This window comes from Chaetodon trifascialis, chromosome 14, assembly GCF_039877785.1.
Source record: "Chaetodon trifascialis isolate fChaTrf1 chromosome 14, fChaTrf1.hap1, whole genome shotgun sequence".
In the NCBI taxonomy this organism is placed as follows: Eukaryota; Metazoa; Chordata; class Actinopteri; order Chaetodontiformes; family Chaetodontidae; genus Chaetodon; species Chaetodon trifascialis.
The window spans coordinates 19,455,022-19,481,553 of NC_092069.1; the positions used below are offsets into that span (position 1 = coordinate 19,455,022).

At 43.8% G+C, this 26,532-nt stretch overlaps 1 protein-coding gene across 1 annotated transcript; it reads right to left on the reverse strand.

Moving 5' to 3' along the window:
• Nucleotides 1–2,507: 2,507 nt before the first annotated feature.
• On the reverse strand, nucleotides 2,508–25,415 carry LOC139342491 (nardilysin-like). The gene is made up of 32 exons (XM_070979617.1): nucleotides 25,299–25,415; nucleotides 24,418–24,652; nucleotides 23,614–23,857; nucleotides 22,833–22,914; nucleotides 21,797–21,950; nucleotides 20,354–20,427; nucleotides 20,081–20,176; nucleotides 19,765–19,887; nucleotides 17,181–17,238; nucleotides 16,428–16,501; nucleotides 16,113–16,182; nucleotides 15,387–15,464; nucleotides 14,112–14,232; nucleotides 12,676–12,734; nucleotides 12,339–12,393; nucleotides 12,140–12,244; nucleotides 11,605–11,728; nucleotides 11,198–11,284; nucleotides 9,853–9,972; nucleotides 9,676–9,727; nucleotides 9,146–9,296; nucleotides 8,640–8,767; nucleotides 8,308–8,470; nucleotides 8,070–8,101; nucleotides 7,660–7,798; nucleotides 7,515–7,562; nucleotides 7,378–7,430; nucleotides 6,583–6,666; nucleotides 6,254–6,344; nucleotides 5,897–6,013; nucleotides 4,546–4,635; nucleotides 2,508–4,456 (listed from the first exon to the last, which is right to left on the reverse strand). The coding sequence occupies exons 2-32, from the start codon at nucleotides 24,615–24,617 to the stop codon at nucleotides 4,241–4,243; spliced, it is 3,288 nt and encodes a 1,095-aa protein (XP_070835718.1). The 5' UTR covers nucleotides 24,618–24,652; nucleotides 25,299–25,415; the 3' UTR covers nucleotides 2,508–4,240.
• Between the last annotated feature and the right edge of the window lie 1,117 nt (nucleotides 25,416–26,532).

Sequence of the window (26,532 nt, forward strand, 5' to 3'; positions counted from 1 at the left end):
AAGGTGGCCGGGTACTCCGGCTTCCTCCCACAGACCAAAAACATGCTCATTTGTCTGTTTTGTGTTTTTCCCCGCCTCTTGCCTGTTGACAGCTGGGATAGGCTCCAGCCCCCCCCCGCGACCCCAAAAGGGATAGGCGGTATAGAAAATGGATGGATGGATGGCTAATTTGCAAATGCTAAACTAAGCTAGCGTACATGGGAAGCTAATGCTAAACCAGCTAAATAAGCACGATAGCATGCTGACGTTAGCATGTTGCTCAAATCGCCGCTGTGCCTCACAGAGCTGTCAGCGTTTGCATTTGTAAAGGCAGGAAGGCCGATAAAGTCTCTTCTGCAAGTAACAAATAATTTGTGGCTGCAGTTTCCAAAAGAAAAACCTCTTAACCAAAAGCTGAACGTGAAGTATTTCTAAAAAGAGAAGGTGGTCAAAATGTCTCACTGCAAGCTGAAGATGAACTATGAAATCTTTTATTGTCCCTGACAGGCAAAAATTGTCTGCTGCTATCCGGTGAGGTACAGCGACAAGCAGACTATAGCTACAGTAAATCATGTTATACTAGTAAAAACACAAACTGATTTATTCCTCAATAAAACCTTTCTTAGATCCAGCACCACCACAGAAGAGGACTAATAGAAACATCACAAAAAAAAGGCTTTTACCCAGAAGTAACTAAATTGAAGATATGAGGCTGAATGTCAGGTCGCATTACAGCAGTTTTGAAAGAGCTCCGGCTGTCAACGATCTGCCGAAGGCCAAACGGTCTTCAAAAGTGTTTTCATAAACACCAAAACGGTGAAGTGCCTTCTCTGGCCACTGGGCCGCCAGACTCAAACACCACTAAGCCTGCACGGGACATCCTGGAGTTCAGAGAGTGAAAACTGATTTTCAACCTTCAAAGAACTGCAGGCTTTTCCTCTTTAGGGACGTCCTTGAATTGTACATGGTGCACACAGTTCAGGTGACATACAGCAGTGCAAGGAGGACTGAAGTTATCTCTGCTTTGGTGCACTGTGGGTAAAGTGTCCTATCCTTCATGTGCAGCCTCCTCCACAGAGGAGATGAAGGTAGCTGATCAACCAGGGAGGCACAGCTCAGATCGCACTAAACTGAAAGCTAATTAGATCAGTTTGTTTCCATCAAGAATGTCTCTGTGGGGCTGTTCAGTGCTGCGTGTCGCTGCCATATACCCAAAACCTGTCAAGTGAATTCCACATTGTGTCATTAAGGAGTGGAACACCACCATCTTTCCCACAGGTGGATTTTTACTTCAGCTCAGCTTAAATTTTCTCAAGTTTCCCCTCATTTTGGCTTTATGCTGAAAAGCACATGTCCACTTCTCTTCTTTTAATTCTATTGTGCACAACTACTTCTACTTCCCTCCAGCACACCTCCACGTTATATATCCCTCAGCAAAGGAACTGCAACTTTAGCGACCATTATTTCAAGGCTTGACACTCTAAAGCAAACTTCCTTAATTGAAATCTGAACAGCATATCTCAATTTATTCAAAATCTTCCACTAAAACCAAAATAATTAGAAATTTCTTGCAATAGGATGTTTTCTTCCTCTTTTTCCAGCTGTGACACGCTGACAATACGGCCTAAAGTATGTGGACACCCTTAACCAGCAAATACAATTACTACTGCTAACATGAACTATAGCTCTGCTCCAGCTCATGTCCCATGAAGCCTCTCCAGTGAGCTAGCATGAACAATACCAGGACCCTGGAACCGGCTCACTTTAACAGGACACGACCTTCATCAGTGTTATTAATTACACCTGTGTTTTACTGGCTTTGTCCAGCAACAATTTCTCCAACTCGTACAGAGCATTTTGAATCTTTCAGCACGGAGTGCCGTACTGCACAAGAGTGTCCTGGTTTTGGGTCTTCTGATCATATTTGGTGTGATTTAACATGACTATCAGTGGTGGAAGAAGTATTCTAATCCTTAAGAAAAAGTACTAATATCACACAGTGACAATACACCGTAAGCAAAAGTCCTGCATTTAAAACTTTACTTATATAAACTGCATTCAAGTGTATGTTGTATTTTCCTGCTGTAGATGAGCTAATTTAACTACTTCATGCACTGTTGGTGACTTAAATCTTCAGCAATGCATCATATTCTATAAGATCATCATACGTTTGTTGTTGTATGTTTGCTCACACTCACACCTAAGGACTCACCCATTAACCTAATGAGCATGTTTTTAGTCTGTGGGAGGAAGCAGGAGTGCTGGCATGCACGGGAAGAACATGCAAACTTCACACAGAAAGGCCCCGCCTGACCCGGGAATTGAACCACTAATCGAACCTGCGTCCTTCTTGCTGTGAGGTACGCGCACTACCTGCTGCCCCACTGCGCCGCCCCCTGTGAGAACCATGTATCTCTAAAAAGTCAAAGCTGATGCAAGAGGACTTTAAAAGTCGTTCATCCATCTAAAGAGGCTGGAGAGTTTTCTCAAGCAATCTGAGAGGTAAGTGAAGCTGTCACACAAATGTAAAAAAAAGAACTATATTTGTAGTATATTATTGTAGTATCAGTACAGTAGTTGAGTACATCTACTTAGATTCGACCACTGCATAAAGCTTGTACTCTGCATCTGGACGAGCTGGTTTGCCACCCATCGCAGCACAGTCATCGTCATACACGAGGCGACTGCAGGTGAAGACTTTTCTGCAGTATGATTCCTCCCTGCGGGCGTATTAGTCAATTCTGTTAACACGCTCTGCTGTGCTGGGCTCCGGATTAGTTTTTAATTACATTCCATAGTGCCGAGTGTCACCAGCCACAAGCCCGACAGTTTCACCTGCAACAAGCTTTACCTCGGGGAGACGAGGGCAGAGAGCCGGTGAGTAATGTACGATTTATACATAAATGAAATCATTGGAAATAAAAGAGCTGATGCCACACTGAGTCCCCAGCATGCAAACACGTCTGACCTCGCTGTCTTACACTGGGTTCACGTCAATGTCAAAACAGCGTGAATGTAAGTTTCTTCTATCTTGAGCTGGTGGGGAAAATGCACTAAAAATATAAACTGAATTTCAGGCTTAACATTTCAGTAGTTTGAGTGTACTTTCACTGTGAAGACGACTTGATAGGTTGAAGTGTGTTTTCTGCAGTCAGTGCGTTGCTTCATTCATCCACTCATCACTCACCGATTTATTTCTTTGCACAGTTTCATACCATGACACGATCCGGGTCGGCTAATAAGTGGTGCACAGCAGAGCTTCAACCCCAGCACACAGTCACTCAAATACACGCACGTGGAGTTCAAAGGACTCAACGTTTCCGCAGTTTTCACAGTTGATTTGTGTTTTTAAATGCTATTAAACTCAATCTGGGCTCCCACACAAACAGTGGAAAAGACATGGATTTGGAGCCGTTAGCGCAGCGGAGCTCAGAGAATAAATGAGAGTCTGATTCTGAGATTTTCAGGCAGTGTGAGATGGAGATAAACAGACAGAGAGCTCCCACACTCTCGCTTTCTGAGGATATAAAATAATTGAGTGTGAGAAAGCAGAAGAGATTTTCGGTTAGCTAAAAGAAAACGCTACCATCAGTGACTACGTTTACATGCACACTAATTTCCTACTATTATTCTGAATATGTCAGTTTCTGAATTTGATACGGGTCACATTCAGTTTAGATATTCCCAACGTACCGTTTTCCGATTAAAAGGTGAGGGTCATGCAGATATGATTTGGGTTTTAGGAGCATTATTTGAGCGTGTACACAGCATATTCAGAAAATGCCTCTCAGTTGGGGTTTTTAACACAGTTTGCGACACACAGCCTCAGAGTCAACAGTTTGCAAAGCAGAAGCAGAGATGCATGGTCAAGAGAAAAACCCACGTTTCTGGTCAGAAACAGAAAAACACCTACTTTTAAATGCTACGAAAGACTGAACGGGCGTAGCTGAAGCACGTTCGTCCTTACATTGGTGCATGTCAACAGGAATTTAACATTGTCTTTTTGGAATAAGGTCAAAAACCAGACTATTTGGTGCATGTAAACGCACTCACTCTCAGGCTCGTTGCTTATGCACACAGTGTGGTTAAAATCTACAGCTTGGCCCCAGAGACAGAATCCAGGTCCAGAGAGGAGCTGAAGCCGTTTCAACCTTCCTTCACCTCCACGCATTAAGCGCCTGCATCTCTAATGAGGCGGAGTCCCTGAACGTGGCTCAGTGAGAGCCGAAGCGCAGCCATCTGTCTGTCTCTCAGTCTGAGTTCACTCCAGTATCTTGTGGTAGGGGAAGAGGGGCAGGTCTTCAGTGAAAGCGGGAATGTCCATGATGGCCACGGCGCCCGCCATCTTGGACGAGGCGGGAAGGAAGGTGAGCTTAGACACCTCGCCGTAGGTGGAGCCACTTAAATCCTCCGCTTTGCCCTCCTGGTTTTTACCACCGGCCTCCTCATCATTCTCCTCAGCACCAAATCCCACCACCTTCAGGAGACAGGGATGCATTTAGTGTGTTACATGCAACCTAAACGTGCACTGACACACGCACACACACACATAAAGGCAATGCTTACATGCACGCTGAGTTTGCGTCTGCTCTGTCCTCGGTGTTCTTTGTACCAGGAGATCAGCTCAGTCCTGGTCATCTGCTTCAGAGCCTCGATCTGCGTGACAGAACCACAGAGATTCATCACTTCGCTGCTGAGCCTCCTTTAGCTTTCTGTTTTGGTTTGGTTACAGCAGCAAAGGGCAGACAAAGTTTCTAGCCGGTGGAGAAAGACGAGCATTTAAGATATTTGACTAAGAAGGCGCAGAGTAAATACTGAACTTAAATTCATGTGTGTTTGCAACTACTTTACATTACATTTTCACAAAACACGACAATATGTCAATGCTGAGTCAAGCTTCTTTCTACTAATTTGGCAATATTAGGAGTGAAATTTGCAATAAGATGTTGGCAGGAAAGCTGCTGTCAGCACTTGGAAACAGGGTTTTGGTTTGTTTCATGTACTTGATTTTCAAAATAAGTTGAAGAAGTGAAGAACAAGGCACATATGGCCAACTAACAGCGGATTAAGAGAATGCAGTAATATTGAAAGAGCGAGCGACATCACTGTCGTGTGGACGTTTCTGTTTATTTAAAGGTCTGTGTTAAAGATGGAGGATGGGATTGGAAGTAAGAGTCAATACCCCAAAAGCATAAAGAGTGTGCATGCATTTGTCTATTTGGCTGAAGATGTGTGTGTGTGTTACTCACTTTCTGAGGACTATAAATAAATAAATCTGTTTACACTGTTGGTGGCGGGGCGCTCCCTTAGAGATAGGGTGAGGAGCTCTGTCACCCGGGAGGAGCTCAGAGTAGAGTCGCTGCTCCTCCACATCGAGAGGAGTCAGCTGAGGTGGCTCGGGCATCTCTATCGGATGCCCCCTGGACGCCTCCCTAGGGAGGTGTTCCAGGCATGTCCCACCGGGAGGAGGCCCCGGGGAAGACCCAGGACACGCTGGGGTGACTATGTCACTCGGCTGGCCTGGGAACGCCTCGGGATCCCTCGGATCCTCGGAAGAGCTGGAGGAAGTGTCCAGGGAGAGGGAAGTCTGGGCGTCCCTGCTCAGACTGCTCCCCCCGCAACCCGGCCCCGGATAAAGCGGAAGACAATGGATGGATGGATGGATGTTTACACTGTCAAATTGTGGGGACACGTCGTCCTTAGAGGGACGAAATGCAAGTCCCCGTAACATAAATCATTAAATTTCAGGGGCTTCCCCCAAACATTTAATAATTCACGTTATGTTGCATTTGGGTTAAGGTTGTATTTCGGTTATGTTTAGGTTAAGGGTTTGGAAAGAAGTGGGTCTAGTTAAGGTTAAGTCTCCAGGAAATGAATGAAAGTCTATGTAATGTCTGCGTGTGTGTGTTGTCCTCACCTCTTTGTTGAGCCTGTCAAACACATACTGCTGTGTAACCACCTCGGCCCAGTTCCTGTCCACCTCCTCCCCGAGGTGTGTGTCCTCACACTCCTTCAGCTTCACTAAAGCAGTCACCTGTACCGAACACACATATAGTACACAGGGTTATCACACGCAGCAGCAGCAGATCTGAAGGAGCAGCTGTGTGTTAGATGCAAATGTGTTATTAAAGCACCAGTAAGCTGAAGAGCAACTTTTGACATTTCTCAAACTTTTTGGAGGCTTTATAGAGCATTTGCTGCAACTTTTCAGCTTTTCCATAACAATGGGGAAACTCACAAACACACAAAATAAAACACACACACAGACACAGACCTGAGTATTAAAGGCCTCCTCAGTCAGCGAATTGAGCTTCTCCCCAAATGAAGCCAAGAACTCTTCAATCTTTAACTCCACCAGCTCGGTACTGAGACAGAAAAGTTCATGAGAGGTAAGAGATATATTATAGGCTATAGGGTTTATTTGATTCCTTTAGTCATTTATCAGTTCCTCCCGCTTCTCCTTCCAGGGACCGGATAGATAAACTGTAGCTCGGCTTTGGGTGAACAGTAAGATAAATTATACCATGGTTTTGGGAAGCAGTTAAGATAAATCGTATGTTGCTTTTGGGCGGATGAGAGGTTACGTTCGCGTAGCAGACTCACTTGAACTTGGTGGCCTGTGTTTCCACTGTGACAGAGAAACCCAGAATGCCCGAGGTGTTCCTGCAGGTGGGGTAGACGTGGTACCTGTGGAGGGAGACAGCGAGGATGAGAGATGGCGAGGAGCAGATAAACAGAGGCAGATCAGAATAACTACATGAGAAAGTGCATTACATTAGCCAAAAGCTAATACGCCGCCTGCCCCGACACTCGCTGCTTTGCACTCTATCACAAACCCAATCTGGAATTGAATCATGTCGGATGTAACAGGAGAAATGTAACTGGAACAGTTAAGTGTAGGATTAATCATTACTCGCTTGCACTTTTCAGACATGCCCGATAAAAGTCCTCCACTTTCTTAAGAAGCTCAGCACATGCTTATGCTTCTGGAGAGCATGACAATAATCCACAATAAAGACAGAGACACGCAGGCAGAGACAGGAAGTACACGTGCTCCTGAATAAGTTATGTGGAAATGGCAAAAGAATAGAAAAAAATGAAGTTTATAAAGGGGGGAATGAAAAAGCAACTATGAAATGACATGAGTCTCTGGTGCTTTAGTCATTATGTAGCCTGCTCTTGAATATATATGCATAAAGCTAGTTAATCATAATGATACCAACAACAATTCACATATTTAGCACAATTCATACAAAAAGATTTAATACAATTCACATATAAAGACATATTCAAGACAACATAACAAAAGGGATGCAAATTCAAATGAGTAGTAAATAAATGATTATTAATGCTGTGGGTAAGATAAAATTTGGTAAAAGCCCAAGAAGAAACACTCACCCCAGAGTCTCTTTGGTCCGGAGGAAGTCGAAGCAGGGTTCCTCCATGTGCATCTGAGAGACAACAACAAGTTAGAGGAGGCGTGGAGGAATGACAAAATGAATGGAGGAAAGTAAACACAATTCTTCAGCACTCACCACCAACAGCTCCATCAGCGTGTGTTCCCTCAAGGCTTTGGGGCCAGACTAGATAACAAGAAGGGAGAAAGAAAAATGGGAGTTAGTGAGCCTGAAACAAATGAAGCTCCAAAAATTAAAGATATGCCCGCTTGAGGCGTGGTACCTGGTAGTAGACGGTGACCTCAGAGTTGGCGTCTCCCTTATTGAGCGATTTGACCTTACAGATGTGCTGCATCAGAGGAAGCTCCACCACCCTGAACATCACCGGCACCTCTGCTGGCAGCTTGGAGAACTGCAACTTTCTACCGGAGGAAAAACAGGAGGACAGAGATGCGGGAGGGAAAGGGGAGACGGAACAAAATAGGTGAGGAGGAGAGGAGGAAGGGAGGGAGGATGAATGTAGGAAAGAGGGGGATGAAGGAAAAAGCATAAGGGAAGACGGTTAAAGTGGAATCGTGGACGGAACAACTGCAGCTAATGCAAATTACTGTGTACGGAGGGAAACAGATCCATCTGATTGTATAGTACTGGCGTTCTCATTAGGGAGCGCATTGAGCGTAATAGCTGACTTACTCTGTGACATACTGCAGGAACTGGTTTGACTCCTGTGGGGAAAACACAATGAAGCATAATGAACAGGTAGAGATAAGAGGGAGCGAGAGCGAGGGGAGGAAATCAGAGAAACATGAGAACAATGTCAAGCACACTCAGTGCGAGTGCAAGACACGAGCATTAACGTAATCATTAACTAATCAGCTTATTTCATTGTTAATCAATCTTCTTGTGTGTGTGCTGCCTGCCGTCCACGCACGGTGCTGCTGAAGTTGCCCTGAACCAGGCCCTCAGCGTACAGCTCGGCCCTGAAACTCTGGCTGAACTCCATCAGCTCGTCGCTGGTCAGACCGGCCGTCAGAGCCTGATACTTCTCCACCATGGACCAGCGAGAGTGCTCCAGGATCAGCAGACGAACGTCCCTGAGAAGGACGAGGGGGGAAAAGAGGACAAGAGCAGGTTTTCTTTCCATTCGGGGCTGTCACGCGTTTCACCACTAGAAGGCATCACAGACTTTAAGATGAGCCGGAGAGCGAGATGCAAATGTCAGAGGAAAAACGAAAAAAGATGGAGAGAGGGTAAACAACTCACTTGCCGAGTTTCTCGGGTTTAATGAGGATGTTGAAGTAGGTTTTCTTGAGCTGTTCTGCGAACATGCTGAAGACATCAGGGGAGGCAGAGAAATCAGCCAGATGGTCAATGATCAGGTGGAACAGCAGCTGAGGAGAGATATGAGGGAGAAAGGCAGACAGACAGAATCCCCACCATTATCATCCATGAAGACAAAGAAAGAACATCGGTGTGTGCTTGTGCCCAGAATAAATACGTGACAATTTTAACTGTCTGAAAATGGTTTTAGAAGTAGCAAAGGTAGTTGTATATACATATGATAGCTTAAAGGAACAGTGCCACATTATAGAAATATAATACACTACACTCACTTTCTTGCCAAGATGTAAATGAGAAGATTGATACCGCTCTCTTACAGTAGGAATAGTATATTAAAATTGTATATCTATTGGATAATGTGGATGTGAGTGGTAGTTTTATGCATGTGTTCCTGTATATTTGCGGTTTCTCCAGATGCGCTCACTCACAGGCAATTTGTGGTTAAATCCTTTGACCTTGATGACGAGGCCGTGTTCACCGGCCACCAGTTTATACTCCAGCTGGGCCACTTCAGCCTCATAGGCCGGCTCTGCAAGGTTGTGGCCTAGGATGTTGACCAGCAGGTCAAACAAGACCACACTGGAGGGGAAGGCGAGGAAAACAAGAAGAAAGGAGGAGATAAAGAAAGTGGGGGAGAGGTAGAGGAGAGGCGGTGAGATGGATGAGTTGCAGGGAAAAGCGAGAGCAATAATAATGGAGGCAGTAAAAGAGACAGGAGAGATAGAAAAGATGGAGATGGCAACAAATAAGAGCAAGAGGGAGGACGGAAAGGAGAAGGATGAAAGAGGAAATGGATGTACAGAAAGACAGCGGGTAAGAGAGAAGTAAAAATGAGGATTGAAGCGATGGAAAGGGGATGAGATAAGAGAAGAGTGGAAAAAAAGAAAGGGACGTTAATCAGCGCTGCAGCAAAAAACAAACACGATTTTCACAAGGTCATATTTGAGCCTGAACTCACTTCTTAGCAGACTGCTGGATTACAGGAGAGATTATGTGGAATCTGATGTAGGCTGCAGCAGAAAGAAGGACAAACGAGTGTCAACACCCCCGTAATGACACGTCAAGTCTTTACGGAAACATCTTGCATGCTAAATGATGCACACGGTGCAGGCGCACACACTTGCACACATCTCACCTTTAGGGATTTTGAATTTGTTGTCCTTCTTGTACCACAGGCAGCCCCTGTCGCTGTCGGCTATCCGGACAGGGAACTCGGTGTCTGGGCAGTCAGAGGGCTTCAGGGTGAAATCAGTGGCTGACCAAATGCACATAAACAATAAAACATCGTAATTCTGCTCGGTACGATCTCATAAATAATGTCTGAGTATCAACAACTCAATATGTCCAGTTTGGGATAAACTTGCAGGTAGCTGTCAAAACTGTAAAAGATGTCCCCCCACCCGAATAAATCATTCAGTAACCCTTGGGCCAATAAGTGAAGACACATCATCTCTGCACACTATCAGAATTGGCCATGTGGTGCTGTGGCCTTTCAAAATCTACAGAACGGGTCACATATCCAAAATGCATCAGCCAAGAAAGTTTGGTCACAACTGGACCAGATTTGCCAAGTTTGCCACATTTGAGTTTCAACTCTGACCTTTGATTAATGCACTCCAATTGGCCCAATCGATGCAGTTAGCAAAGATAAGTGGACTTGAGTAAAATGTGAAGGATCTGGGGTTATTCATATTATAATAACAGTTGTTGTCTTGGTTGGCATTTTAGTCAGTGGTATATTACAGGAGCTGGTTCAGAGATGATACAGAGAGGTGTGAGATAACCACATTACCCTCATCACAAGTGGGCTGATTATTATTTCACAGATTTTATACATCAAAGTCTGTTTACAGGTCCTGGGGAATACATACTGGAAAAATAAGCTGGATAAATTTACTGAAATGAAGACAAGAAAGCTGACAATTAAAGAAAAAGTTAGAAAGAAGTGATCTTACCAGACCTCTGCTTGAGGCTAGCTGCTCGAGGCTACATTAGCTTCGACTAGCATAACGCACCTGAATCCCCTACTGAACTGTCAACAGTGGAGTTGCATTGTGGGTAAGGCAAGCAACAGGTTTTGACAAAGAAGGAGAATGTGTGGAATAAAAAAAGTAATATCTCTGCTATCTCTGATGTAGCTCACTGTACATGAAATCAGCTCGGCAATGCACATGAAGACCAGCAAAGCCAAAATGAACTGTTTTTTTTTCATTGTATGGGTTGACAGCAAAAGGTCTTAAAATGCAAAGAGTTCCTCTGGATTGGGCAGAAATTCTAGGAGGCCCAGAAAGCAGCAGGTAACAGGTTAATGCTCCATTCCTCCAGGTTGGATCCGTATTGTGTATCTGATTGCAAACTGCTGGAGCAAGTCATGCTCACGATCAGCACATTGGCCGTGTTTCAGATAGCTGCAGCAGCTGTGCAGCAACAGCCCACTTTTTTGCCCAGAGTGTAAAAAAAAGTGCAGTTTATTCACCCACCGATGAACTTGTTTTCAGCAGGAAGGTGGAGGTCAGCGCTCAGCTCCAGGCTTCCCGTCCAGCGCTCCATCCACTCCTGCTGGATGTCTGCGCGGAGGGAAAATTAGCACAAAAGAAATATGAGATTCATGTTTTGAATCAAGTGACCTAAAGACTTTATTCCAACAAAAATGAAATATTGTTTTTTTGTATCTAAATGCTGTTCCAACACTATTGTTTGCCATCTCAAAAGACAGAGATAAATGCTGGCATTTCTACTGCTGGCTGCCTGCATTATATCAGGCTGAATATCACCACACAAGGGGAAAAAGACAATGTATTCACTGAATGCCTACATTGTGGGAAGGAGCTGTTACAATGACAGCAAGCGCACACACACGCACACACACACATGCAGAGAAACACACCCTCCATGCTGTATTGTGTGCCAAACCACTTCTCCCTGAGGGGACACTGGCCCTCATGTTCTGGTGACAACAGCATCAGGTTGGCTTTCTCTGGGGTGAGGAGGGACAAAGCTGCACCGATCACCTACACACACACACACACACACACCGAAACACACACACAAATAAAGTTTTTAGCGAAGAGAGCAGAGTTGGTCTTTTCCTTTGTTTTTAAATTACTTGTTTATGTGAGAACAATTTCAGCTGTCAATCACAATAAGAGGCAGCAAAACTGAAATATGCAAAGCCACAATTAGTCCCTAATGTTTGATGCAAAACAACACACACCAATCAAAGACGGCACCGGCAGCTCGAGCGAGCACATTTGTGGCGTATGAAGCTTTAACATCGCTCACACATCAGACAGAAGAGATGTCCATATTTTTCCACTTTTCAGTGACCTGTTTCATTAACATCTTTATCTAAAAAAAGGAAACATAGGATTTTAGAATAAAATCCTGAACTGGTTCACTCCCCGAACTACTGAACTACTTACTTCTGGACTGAACTCAAACATCAGCTGATCTCCTGTCAGAAAGTCGCCTTTGGGGAACAGCTGCATGTTCTCACAGATGTCCTCGACGTACTCTATAGGGTCAATCTGACAAAGAGGAAATCGTTCTCAGTGGTAAAAAAAAAAGAAAAGAAAAACAACGTTAACTCGCACAGCAGCACATGAATATTTGGATCCTTACTTGCTCCTGATAGTGGAACTCGTTGGCTTCAATCTTCTGAATCTCTTCATATATTCTGAATGCATGAACAAACAGACTGAAATATTACCTTTACTCATCCCACACAGGAGCTCAGATGTCACAACATCCACACTTAAGAGTGATTAAGGAACATAACAGAAACAAAAATAATAAATCTACAAACATACAAACAAGCAAACAGACCCAGCACATTAACCTGTCAGTATCCAGTATAGTGCAGTATTAACTACCTCCTGCCCTACGATTTAACAAAAAGACAGAGTATAGAAGCTCTGGCTCTCATTGTGCTGTTTTGTGAGACTGTGTGTGTGAGTACCTTTGCTGTGGGCCGAGTGTCTGCAGCATCTTCAGGTACTGGAACACCAGGTGAGTCACCTGTGAAAGACCACAGACGCACATGAAATTAGATGCTATAACTTAAACGTCCCTCAGCTTTAATGAGTCACTACAACATTCATTTTGCTGGTAAATTACTGTGAAATGCCTCTTTTTTCGCTATCACTGACAGCGGTTAAGTGAAATGTACTGTGACGCGTTGACGATTGCTGTTTGATTACAGTTAACAGACGGAGCGACGACAATCATTTGAAAAAAGGTCTCTTCATTTTCAGTCCTAAACAGGAAGTAATGTGTGTCTTCATTTGCCCCCTTCTACACATTCAAACATATAAATGAAAATGTCACCTCCGCCTTTGTGAATACAGAGTGCTAATTATTAACTGCGAACGACAAGCTCCTCAGTCCTGACCGAGCGGTTTGTCTGAGGAGAGCACAGGAAGAGAGGTACAGCGTGATCATTGCTGTGGATGCAAAGGTGAACGTCACAGAGTATATACAGCCCTTGTACAGACGTCAGAGTGGTGTCAATCAAGGAAGTGGACAAGCGTCAAACTGCACCTTTAAAGTGCGAAAGGTTTACAATTCAACAGGTGAAATAAGCTTTTAAAAATGTATGAAAATACACGAGATAGACCAACAATTCCAAACTCATACATACAGTAAGAGGATCACTTCCCTTTATACCTCACCTGCCAAATTCATCACATTACTTTTGTCTATTTTAATATGTTAACCTGCTACCAAGTGAGCCTCGGGTGTGCTTTCTGCTGACAAAATACCCAAAGTATGCCACTTCCCGGCCCGCTGTGCATGCCGTACTTAACTGTGTTTGCCGCCCTTCACTAAAAGTCAGGAAACAAGCGCCCTGTGATCTAAACAACTCCGCGTTCGCCCTCCCTGAATGAAAGAATAAGTGATGAAGTGCTCTTGATCACAGTAAACAACATCCTCAAGGCCGCTGCAGCGTTTATACAGCAGCTATCAATGCAAGTTTGTTGACTCGAAACATTTTTCCACATAAGTGCTTCAGATTAGAAAACAGTCCTCCCGTTGAATGATTGCCGGCCGCCTCCCTGATTAGCGCAAGCATTGTCATAGCAACTGATAACGCAGACTGCTTCCTCAACATGACCTGTTGTATTAATGAAAACACGGCGAGAGGCCAGCTGGGTCGGCGCGGCGTACGTCAACTTACACCGCTTCCAAGCATGTGAACATCTCAAAGTCTGCAGCATATCGACTGACATGCAAGAAAAACACTGAGTCTCTGCGATCTGACAGCAGTATTCTGGATGATGTGCTACAAACTGAGAGATGAACGTGTAAAACTGCTGCTTGTTTCTGGTTCCTGCTCAGGCTGCGGTGTTTCTGTGTATCCAGAGGATGAAAGGAGAGCCAAAGAATTTTCTTTACCTGGTAGAAATTTTGGAAACCTTCATCAGTGAGGGTGATGGAGATGGAGAAGATAGAGTAGGTGGTGTTTTGGTCAAAGCCCGTTTCACTGTTTCCTCCAAACAAAGCCAGAGCCCAGCACCTAAAGACATGAACACACACATTAAGTCTTAAAATATGTGCAGGGAAATAGTAGAAAATCTGTCACTTCATGTTCAGACAACCATTTTGTGGTCCCTTTGCGACAGTAAACCCAGGTTTAACAATCCCAGAGCCAAGAAACAACACGTATCACTCTATAACGTGTTCGCCCCGCCTCGCGTGCAGCTCTTCATTCATTTAAAAATGAAAAGCAACTTGCAGAGATTTCAAACTTTCCTGAGCTGGGCAATCCGTCACAGCGAACATCATGTCTGCTTTTATCTGCATGAGGAAATGTTCTAGCGCTATGATGATGCACTGAAAGGCAAAGGTCGGTTTGAAAAGTCTGCACTGCATTACCAAACGAGTGGAAGTGATGCTGACTGTGATGGATGACACCGAGCGAGTTTTATATCTCGGAAAGTTTTCGTGCTGCACTGAAATGAACTGAAACCGGTGGTGGGAAAAAAAATGCATGAAAAAAGGGTGGCGTACTGATTCTGCTGTAAAGTAAATGCAGTTAAACCTGCAAAAAAAAAGGCTGGCACGGCCCTTTAAAACTGCAGGCGACTGATCAAAACAGTGTGTGATGGACGCACAAACACACAGACCGCTCCCCGGCTGCACTGAGGGGGACAACAATGGCCCCATTTCAAACCAGCCTCTCGGCCCTTGACGTTGTGATTGTCTGAACTCGGTAAAAACAAGCACTCTACTGCCTCAGCAGTTTGCTTCGACTGGGAATTGAGACGGAGTACACTCAAATTTCACTGTTGTCATTTATCAACAATTGAAAACAGCTCACACAGTAAATTGGAATATTCTATCAAACGCTCAAAGTAGTGCTGATGGGAAAGGGACTACTGGATGAGCTCTTGGTACTGTGGGACGACAGAGGGTTTGGCGAATCACTTTGCCACTTAGCAACGAGAGGCTGAAATGCTCTTGTACAGCCACATCCAGCGATGAGAATGTATGAATCACATCGTCGAGAGGGCTGGCAAAGTGTATATATTGAAGATTGGGCTCTAACACTCATGGCTCGCTCAGAGCTTGAAAAAGCTCATGTATACCCAGCAAATTGAAGACCTTTTAATTGGGTTTTGGAGTGCCCTCGAATCAGAAAAACAAACAGACAGAGGCAATAACACTCACTTCTTCCTGAGCACTGAGAGGATGCTTCCTGTGCCTTCATGGCCAATCAGCCAAGAGATGTAGTGGAGAGGCTTCACTCTGAAAAGAGAAGGGAAGAACATGAAAAGGAGAAACAAAAAACATTGATGCAATCCCTCCACAATCAAGGCAAAGCATGGTATCTTTTGGCAGGTCTAATTCTGTGTTTATATGAAGAGGCAGCACTCTGGGGGAAGGAGACGGGGACATGGAGAAACAAACAGTGGATGCAATTTCTTCCAAGTGAGGGGACAGCATGGTCTGTTATGTCCAATTCTGCATTCATATGAGCTGTGTATGTACTGTAGGGCTGGGGGACATGGCTAAAATCTTCTATCACAGTTTAAATATCACAATATAGAAATTGCTGTGTAAATTCAGTTAATAAATGGCTTAAAGTGACAAGTTTCTCTCTCACATCATGGGTTGGTTGGGAGGTCTCCTGCTCTGTGTTTATAGTTTCACTCTCTTCTTCTGCAGCGGTTTACAACCCAGCTTAGAGGTGCATTACCACCAGCAAACGTCGCCCTCATGCCACATGAGAACGAGGCAGCTGCGTTGGTGAGATCACGTGAGAATCCAGCTGACGCAAGTAAACAGCAGAGACACTGGAGGGTCACTTAAGCGTTGCCAAATCTCTACCGGTGGACACATGTCGACCATATCGCCCAATCCTAATGTACTGTGCATGTACTGTATGCAGCTCACCTGTAGTATTTCTCCTGAGGAGGGAGGGCCCAGGTGATATTTAAAGCATGAACTTTCCGAACAGGCACCACTGAAAGCACACAGTCAGAGAAACACCATGAACACCAGCTAAAGTTCAACCAAAACACATTTCATCTCAGATTTGAATCTGAACACCTTTTAGAGGACTGGAGAGGTAAAATAATAAAGTAAGAAGAAAGCTGAGTTGAGAAGAAACCCCTCAGGTTTATTCAGAGTTTGAGAAGCACTGCTCTACAGAACGAGTACACCACATGTGTTCAGTATTCAGAGATGCGCAGTAGGATTGATCAGTACCTCTGTAGAGCTTGTTAAAGGCTCGCGTGTCAAAGGGATCCAGCATGTCAGAGAAATCTGGCTTGGGCAGATCACTGTAGGCACAAAAACAGAATTATGGGAAGCGAGAGTGACGATCGGTTAAACACTGGCACCATGTCACACTTCACATGTCCTGAACCAACCATCATGCTTTTTCATAACTGCAAGAATCAACTTTGTTTTAAGAAAGCAGCTGAGAGCACCTTGTTTCTGCCAGGCGTCACTCCATAATGTTGACTTTTTACATGCGCTTAGCCTGATGAAACTGAATTTAGTTCATCTGAAGGAGTCAAAAGAGGCTTGAGAATATTTTATAAGCTTTCAGATGAGAGAAATTTCATCAAACCATACAAGGTTACATAATTGGAATGAAAGCATTAAAAACTGGAGGTTATGTGGTTTTCCCATCACAGTGATACGCATGTTGATTCTCTTAAAAAAAAAAAAACTGCCGCAGTGACTCATAAAGCAAACAGAAGAGGAGTTCTGTAAGGAAACACTAATTCAGCTTGACTTGAGGGAGAAATTATCCCTTTCAGGTGTGGAGTGTTGAGAAGAAAAAAGAAAAAAAAAAAACACGCCTGAGATGAAGGAGGTAAAAAAGAGCCGAAAAGGAGAAGGAGGGAGGCTTGACATTTACATTGGAGCAGCGTCTCACAGGATATTCAGACTCAATCTATATCACACCGTCACCTCATCACAGCGACTGAGAGCCTCTTCTCCAGTACTCACTTGTTAGGCACCTTGCTGAAGATCTCTCTCACCCACTCCTCCAGAGTGTCCAGCTTCTCTAAAGGACAGAGCGAGTGAAGGAGGAGAAATTAGAGCTGGAGTGCGTCTCAATAATTCTGGCTGAAAACTCATAATTCTGGGTTTAGCGTGAGCCTGTGCCGTATCATCAAAAACGCATCTCGGAGCGATAAGAGGCTCCAGTCCTGTTTTTACTTTGGATACTATTTACGGTCAGTTTTTTCTGCAAAAGCCATTCAATGTGTTGCATTAGATTGTGAAAGTCTGCATAGTAGTTTCATTGAACCTGGCAGAGTCTCTCTTTCCTGTGTCAAATTACACACAAGGGATTCATAAAGAAAAAGATGCATGTTTTTCAGTGTTCCTGTTCATAATTCTATCTCATTGATAAAAGCCTCCCTGTTTACCGAGCGCTCCCCCACAGTAGGCGTGTCAATACCTACAGTAACAATGGCGTCGATATGAAGTTAGGATCCGTCTCGCATAAGGTCACGTTTTGGACACATGAACACTTCTCTTTGTGTAAGCATTCTTTGCTTGAAGAAAAGCACTCCTGCCCAGCGCAGCGTGAGATCGGATCGTAATTGAATGCTCACAGCATGAAGGAAAAAGGCCAGTTATTGAATTCATTCTTTAATAAAACAACATGATTCTTTCCAGCCCAGTTTGTTTGGCTGTGCAGTAATCGGATGAAGAAGCTGCTCAAGGTGAGTTTTTCTGGTTACAGATATCAATACTTGTGTAAAGTGGATGGATTTGGCCGTGTTATTGAAACATACTCGATGTTACGGCTAACCACGAGTGTCACAGAGAAAACTGTGACTGAAATCTTAAAAACAATAGATTAAAGCTAAAATTTCTGTTTCAACAATGCATCAATTGGCTATGTGTAAACTGAAAACAGTGTCTCCCAGTGAGCGTTTTAGTCTTTCAGCACTGTTTTTGTTTGTTTATGGCTTGCAACTTTGTTGCTGTGGTTCACTCTCACAGCTCTCGTCCATCTTGTTTCCCGCAGAAAAGCTCTAAAAACCCACCTGCCCAGCACCAAACATCAGACAGACAGAGTTAGCGACTAGTTGGTGAACACAGAGCAGCTGAAAAGCTCGATATTTGCCTCAGGAGTTGGGGGAGTCAGAAGCGTCAGAGTGAGCGCTGGACTTACATTGGGTGGACACAGACAAAAAAAAGACTGTATGCTGTTTCACATCCACTGTGTGTCTACAAAGCAAGTGTTTGCAACTTGGCTGCATCATCTTTACAAGGTGATAATATGTCAACATTGTGTTTAGGGCCCCAAAATCGATTCATGCTGTTTTAAAGTGGCGTTTCCCTTAAGATTTAGACAACAGCTGTTAAATGTCATGTCATGGTTTATTAGTTAGTAGTTCAATGCAGCATCATCTTCCAAGTGAAATGCAGGAAGTATATAACAATGTCGTTTTAAAGTATCCAGAAATCATCATGACACATTTGAATCACTTTACACTAGTTTCTGTCTTGAAGATTTTTATATAAATTAATGTTTGTTGAGTCACAATCTACTGCCAATTGGGGTCACATGGTGGTGTTTGAGCCTATGGCATGCTGGTGAAAGGAATGCAGTATTTATATATCTGCAGCATTATGAACTGGGTGTCTGCCTCTGTGTAAATTCTGCATAAAGTTATTGCTCATGCAAGCCGAGAATTTCCCTCTGCTGCACCTTCACATTAAAAGCATTTAACTGGCGAACCATGAGTTGACTCTTATTATGAGGTAATCAGATGACATGCATAGTGTTTTTCATTGCACTTATCGGTATCGTTCATCAAAAACCGCGTTTACAAAACAAGACAACGCACATTTTTACGATTGTTTTGACAGCAGATCAGTTTGAAATATTGCAGGGAGTAATGGAACAAGAAGGAGCAGGCACAGTGAGCTGTTAGAAAGAAGAGCTGCAGGCGACAGGCTGCAAACCAACTTCAATTTCTCAGCAAGGTAACGAACTCCTTTCAGTTTCACTCTGCCCTGCTGTTCGCAGACTCGTGCCGTGTGCGGCATTAAATCAGATCAAAGGCCGGTTATTGCCCGACTTCTTTATTAATACAACAATATTTTGTTTTGCTGCCTCCAGAATAAGGTGACCTGTAGTATTAAACTGCATTTGCCAAATCAACCAGGACGGATATTATAGAGATTACCACTTTAAGTAGCACTGGAGGTTTCAACAGGAAAGGCTGATTTTTCCCAGCACAAATGCCAACACCACTCATCATTTTACTTGTATGCAATAGTTAATTAGCTGTGTAATATTTTCTGTGAAAGCCTGAAAAAATGTGTTGGATCATTTGTATATGACTTTGTTATTGAGAGAGATTGCAATTTGAGCTGATTCGGGAATAATTGAGCACAGTCGACTGAACATGGATGAAGTGGAGCCTTATTAGAGCTGCAACAAATGATGTTTTATCTGTCCATTAAACCAGAGATTGTTTTTTTTTTTTTTCAATGAATCAGATCATTTGTTGTATGAAAGCATCAATATACTAATGGACTCATTCTTGATGTAATAGATTTTCCTAACCTTTTGACTGCACAGCCAGAGTCATGTAGTGGGCAGAGTAGTATTTCTTCCAGAAGGCACGCAGCCGCTTATAGACATTGATCTTCTTCTTCTTTGGCTCCTCCTTCAGTGTCTGGGCATTCCCTGGTGTTGTCACAAGTGGGCAATCAATTCACTAGAACTAAAAACACTGCAGAAATGGTTTACAAATGCAGGGATATCAGCAAGAAAAGGAGACTTGGCATCTGTCTCAGCACTCCTGTTTGTTATTGCTGAATATACCCCAAGGAGGCCCTGCGTGTATTATGTGTCCCAGCGGTTGTGTTTACCAACTCACCCCAACAGAACTTGCCCATAGGGTGTCCAGGTTTGGCCAAACTGCCGAACAGCATCTCCTTCCTGTGGGAGTCCGACGGCTTAGCCAGCTGGTACTCTGAAAGACAGAAGGAGAGACAAAAAGACTTGAGATGAAAGAAAAAGACGGTGATCTCTGGTGTGCAAAAGAGCTGCGCGAGGAGAACCGAACAATGCAAAGATTAACTCCAAGTACAACAGCTCAAATTTGATGTCTCAGGATGGACGAGTGATGCGCAGAGGCACCAAGACTCACCGCTGTCAACAGCCTCCACCTCCCTATCAATGGCATCTCGGATCATCAGGGGGCAGATGAAGAACTGAGCCCACCTAAGAGGGCGACAAGACAGAGAGATTATAATCAGGGGCCAGATAGCAGCCAGAGATAAGACACAGGTCAGACAGAGACAATCAGACGTAGACTGGAAACCGCAGACAACAGCAGAATGGCGGGCGGCTGATTGCACCATATCCTGTGACCCATCACAGACATTAATAGGAATTTCAGCTGCTTTGCCACTCAGATACTTTATTTGATAGGCACTGGCAGAAATCCTTCTCTCATAGTATTTTGTCAGGGTCACAAATTTCAGCACACTTAAATAAAACATTAAAGTATGATTAAAAACATTTGCAGTTTCAATACAGCTAATATTCCAGGTCACAGTATACAGGGTAACACAAGCTGCATTTGTGTGTTCAAACTTGATTAAAGCCAGTTTACTAATCGCTAAATTAAAACAGGTCACGCCACACAAACCAAAGAAATTAACTAAATATTTATACCTCGTAAATACTAAGTGTAGCATAACTGTTGCATAATGTAGCTAACTGAACCAACTGACAAAGCTAACGTTGGCTTGCTAACTGAGGAGTGAGCTAAAAGGGTTGAAATGGAATAAGGTTGGGTTTTATATGACATGTCGATTAAAATGCTGCTTAGTAACAATGTGATAAGGGACATTTTTCCATTTATATTTCTCAAAAACAACACAAATTAGAAAAAGTTATGCTACTACCGTTAGCCTAGCTAGCATAAATGACTAAACAACCTCAGCTAAATTATCCTAATCACATATTTCCCACTCTAAAATGCTTAAATACGACTAACTCTGACACATATTTTTCACATATATAAATAAAATGCTACCTACATTTATAAAAGATTAGCTTAGCACTTAAGTTTAATATATCATTTTCCCACCTACTAGCTTGCAATGCTCCAGTAACTTCCAGCGCTACAGATTTTTAGGAGCAAGTGATTTAGTCAACATTTTTTCAGTTTTAATGGTCCAACATGATTTAGTAAATAACTAGTTTTAGTTTAGTTAAGTTGGTATTTAGTATGGTTTAAAATGCAAGTGCTTTAATAAGTTTATTCTGACCTTTTCTTATTCCTGTGTTTTTTTTTTGTTTATCTGAATCATCTGTTGTTGTTGTGATTGTCAAAAGTTCCACTTCTTGGGATGACCTTGGTACCTGAATGTTGACAGCATAGGTTGTAAGGCTGCAAGGTTGTAACCACTGCCAGTTCGATTCCAGCCGGCCACCTCTGTTGCACGTCATACCCCGCGCTCTCTTTCTCTCTCACTTCCTGTCAATCATTTTACTCTAACTGTGCAATAAAGGCAAAAGAAGTCCACTTCTTAAGAGCACCTGCTCTGAAAACAAAAGAAAAACCCCTCTGATCCTTTCTCACCTGTCAAGGGCCTCTTTGAAGCTTTTCCTCTGGACGTCAAACTGGAAGATGGTCCTCTCGCAGTCGGTGGAGGCGTTGTCACTCCCACCATGCTTCTTGAGGAAAGCATCAAAGCCATTTTCTGAGGGGTACTTCTCGCTGCCCATGAACACCACTGGGGCACAACACAAAAACAGTAAGGGAGAGAGGAGAAGAGAAGAAAACCAGGTGTAAATCAAACAATAAGGGAAAAGTCCACATCAGCTACTTGGTGATGCGTCTTGCATTTGCGGTTTTCTTTTTTATCTGGACAGCTGGCCAAACACAGACAGCGTGGCATTATATTTCCTGCTGAGCCGCAATAGAATTTGATAGTATTTTTCAAGATATAGTTGTAACAGATATATCTCTAAATGTTGCTGTTAACATTTGGTGACAGTTTTGATGACAGTCTGTAAGAATGAGGCTTTCTTTTCAAACGGACCGTTTAGAAACAATGTTCAACAATCATATCGGTGGAGGAGACAGATATAACAATTTCTCCGCTGACAGTAGCATCAGTGGACCGGAATGCAATTCAGAAGATATGTTGCATTTCAAGAGGAGACAGCAACTCTTGCTTCTTTTGGACCGGAAAAAAACCTTAACGCAACAAGTTCCTGTCGGCTGTCTGTTGCTCGGTGGAGGGTATTTTGGGAAACGTCAGAAATTATTAACTGAGGTAGAAGTAGACAAAACAGGTTAGGAAAAAGAGGTTATGCTAAATAATTTAAAATAGCAAAATAACTCCTGGAATGCATTAAATATGGTTGCTGAATTTTTCCTTGTCCAAATCCAGACAAAGGCAAAGAGTCTCAGGATGTGGGCTGTTTTACATACGGTGCACAGGTTAATTTTTCATTCGTGATTTTGGGCTATGTAAATGAAACATGACTTGACTTGATAGGTGAGAGAAACCAATGCACGAGTATCTGTGGGAGGATTAACCCTTGACCAAGCATGGATGAGAAGTTCCTTCTGAGTGAAAAGACTTGATCCTCTCCGGTTGAATACTCACTGTGTTCCAGAAAGTGAGCGAGGCCAGGGAGGTCAACGGGGTCGCTGAAGCTGCCTGCTCCAACACACAGCGCTGCTGCAGACTGACACACACAGGATATCAACTTATGCTTCAGGCCTGCAGTACACTTAAAGGTTCAGGTGATGGTATTCCACGTTTTAGTCATTGTGAGTGAACTCTATCACAAGACCAAAACCAGCAGCTTATTGCTGTGTGCCACAGAGCTTTACCACAAACACTGAGGTTTATTTTGAGTCAACCCTACGTACGTCAGCCTGCTGCCGTAAATTCTCAAACCACATCTGTGGCTGAAAATACTCCATGACAAATGCATCATTTACTCTAGTTTGATTAATGTTTGCTACAAATCTACACTGTTTCTGGCTTTTTAGAGAATGGTTTGACTTGTTGAACAATGAAACTATATATTTGTGTTCTATGAAGTGTTCCTCAGCCCACGTATTAACATCCTTTATCCAATCATGTGTTCACAAAGTGGAGAACCTCGCCCCATCCTCGCTTGTGAACGACTGAACCTTTCCAGGATGACCCAATCATGATAAGATCACCTGTTACCAATGTTTAGGTACAGGTGTGGTTAACACGTGTGCTTTTAACAGCACTATAGTTTCCAGTTTGTACCCTTTTGCATTAAAAAAATCTGCATATCTGATTTCTTTAGTCTCAACATGACTCCACATTTTTCTCCTCTTCTGAAACATAACACATTTGTCTGCTTAAAAATAATTGGAGGGCGACATTAAAAACTTTTTCATGGTACCTGTTTCTCTGCGTTTCCTTTCTTCTTTTTCCCCTCATCGTCATCATCTTCTTCACCATCACAGCTTCCCTGCTCATCGTCCTCCTCTTGCTCAGACTCGTCCTCTGTTTCATCTCCAGATTCATCTTCCTCCTCTTCCTCGTCACCTTCATCTTCGCCCTCTGAGTCCGAGTCCCCGGACGCTGCTGGGCCGCTGTAGTCTGAGATGAGCAGAGCTTGGAGCCCGTTGTCCAGCACGATGTACCTGGAGGGAGTAAAGCGTACAGGTGGAACAGCGCAGAGAGCTTTGAGAAACAGTGTTGTTTCATTGAGTTTTACAGCTTTAACTGTTTTTTCTTACTTTGAACAGGCTGTTCAATCAAATTTCTCTTTGCAGACTGCATCTTATATCCTCTGAGACCCTCTTATTCAATGCTTTTTCACAGCAAATTTCTGTGTGTGTGCCCCGCAGAGGCCTCAGGCACTGGTGTGTGCTTATAGCATGAAATCGTCCGATCAAACTACAATAATACTGTACTGATCCAGCTGGGAGAGAGGCTCGATATCATTTTTGGATCTGGGTTAGTGGATCTGGGTCATTTTCTCAGCACTTTCTCACTCATGAAATTGAGAAAACAGTATCCTCACATGTGTATCACTGCACGTAAAATAATATTAATACCAATGACTGAGAAAATAGTAAAATAGAGGAGATAAATCATGCAGCAGGGCTACAGTGCATGACGGAAATACTCAGGAGAATAGCCACCTCTAGTATGAAAGCTTGAATCTGGATTTAACTCGAGCAGTAGAGGTGTTCTTTACCTGTACTGTTTAGGATCACTGGGGGACTTTATTATCTCGCTGTCTCCAACATTGTCCTCTCCTCCACCTCCTCCAGCATCCCCTGCAGCCTGGCTCTCTTCCCGGGACACGGGGTCTGCATCTTCTGCTGAGGCTCCTGCTTGGACCGAGCCCGAGGAGTCACACGCTGGGGCGTTTCTGGATTTGTTTGTCTGCGGCATCCTCGGCAGAGATGATGGGACTTTGGCACTGCGGGCTGACAGCAAGGCGCGACCATAAACAACAGGACAGCTCGCTGTCACCGTTAATTTACTCCTCAGCACGGCAACACACCGTGTCAGCCTGAACACAGCTATGATGAAGACCCTCCCTGACAGACGAGTATGGAAAAATAAGAAGCTCAGAAACCAAAGGGACCGAAACAACACAGGTTAACCAAGACCCTGTGTGTGGAAGAGGCCTATAGGTTTGAACTTGAACTGTCACACACACAGACGCGCACACACATACACACACACCAGTCAGCCAGCGCCCACAATACAGCTATTCACAGGCTGTCTGGTGGTTTCGCCCTACTCAGCTCGATGTCAGCTAAAATACGGCCCAGCCAGGCGACCCCAACCAAAAGCTGAACCTCTCATGGGCACAACTCTCAACACAGACCACCAGGAACCACGTTAAAAACAGGCGACACTGACTCCAGTATCCTTTACACACACAGGAAGATAAAACACAAAATGAGTGCTACGGGCTAAAATAAGAATTTAATGTCAACAAACAACAACGAATATTCTTTAAAATAAGCTTCGGCGGGTTCGGTTAGTGTTCTGCTTCAAGGCAAAACCGAGGCGAAACTTTAACAAGTACTTCACGAAGCCGGTGCGACAACAACGTATCCATACCTTCCTCCCTGCTGACAGCACAAGGGCCTCAACATATGCGAATACGAGCGGCTCCCCAACAAGCAGCGCTGTGATTCGCTGGGAACATTCGGCGCTTGATCATGCCGCCCTCCGAATGGTTCCGAAGTTAAAGAGGCGTGTCTTGCGCGTTAACACGTGTGCGCCGTTCAGTCAGGAGTGGTTACATTGTAATATCTGCGGGGACGGGACAGCGGCAGCGACAAGTAGCCACCTGGATGTACCGAGCAGCTGCTAGCCATCTGTTCATGATTATGACGGCTACATTGAGAGTGTTCAACCGACCACTTGTCATAGCCGGTAAATGTCATAATTGGTCGTTTTATTTAATCTCCTCAGCCAATAGGACCGATCAGAATTGAAACGGATGGGAGCTGTCTTGTCAGCTAGCCACATGACAGTCACTGTGCTGCATGGAAATTGCACCCCATACATCTCTTAATGCACCTGTACAAGGCTCCAAACAGGGATGATTGGTTTAGGGGCCGCTAGGTGGCAGGCATAGGCCACGGGGGAGGTTGGGCAAATTTAACACCTGATTTCTGAGGGTAGTCAAAAATTTAGATGCTTCCTTTGCTCCTATTAAAAGGCTGCCAGTCTGTGTTTTTTTTTTTTTTTCATTGAATTTCAAAGGCTTTCAAAAATGTATAAATTTATTAATGCTCTTGACATATTTATAAATGACCCACTGAGACATCCAAGTAAGACAGATTGAAATAACAGACAAAAAACCAGCAGTGAACATTTTAGTTTATTTCAAAACAGGCAAAACTCGAGTAAAAGCTGAGCAACATGTGAATTAAGCTCAGGTGAGTAAAGAAAAGAGGATGGATTGACTGGATCCTACCAGCAATATACTGTATCTCAAACCTCAAATCGCAGTCAAATGGTTAAAAACAAAATCTTATCATGAATAAGCCACATTGACATTTGTCCAATGCCCTTCCTCAGCCTCCTCTCTGCAGCGTGTTGGCATTTCACCCCTCCGCTGTGCCAATATGTCCTCCCCCTCACTCACCAGCTCTCTGTCTCTCTGTCTGAAGCCAATCTGATTTGCCCCTGGGCTTCTGTCGGCAGAAAGAGGTGATAAACACCGCAACCATGACAACCGGCGAGCCAGACACACGCCTGAGTTCCTGTATCCTAATGGCTTTACTTGGCATCCTCTCCTCCTTTAATTCATCAAGTCCAGCCTTCACCTGAGCTGATATTAAGA

What these genes read in the sequence shown, in the direction of transcription:
- LOC139342491 (XM_070979617.1), bottom strand. Translation starts at nt 24,617, where the DNA reads ATGCCGCAGACAAACAAATCCAGAAACGCCCCAGCGTGTGACTCCTCG. An exon ending in TTCAAAGAGGCCCTTGACAG is followed by an intron (nt 20,428 to 21,796) that starts GTGAGAAAGGAT and finishes TCGCCCTCTTAG; the next exon opens with GTGGGCTCAGTTCTTCATCT. An exon ending in TGCTGAAAACAAGTTCATCG is followed by an intron (nt 9,973 to 11,197) that starts GTGGGTGAATAA and finishes GCATTTGGTCAG; the next exon opens with CCACTGATTTCACCCTGAAG.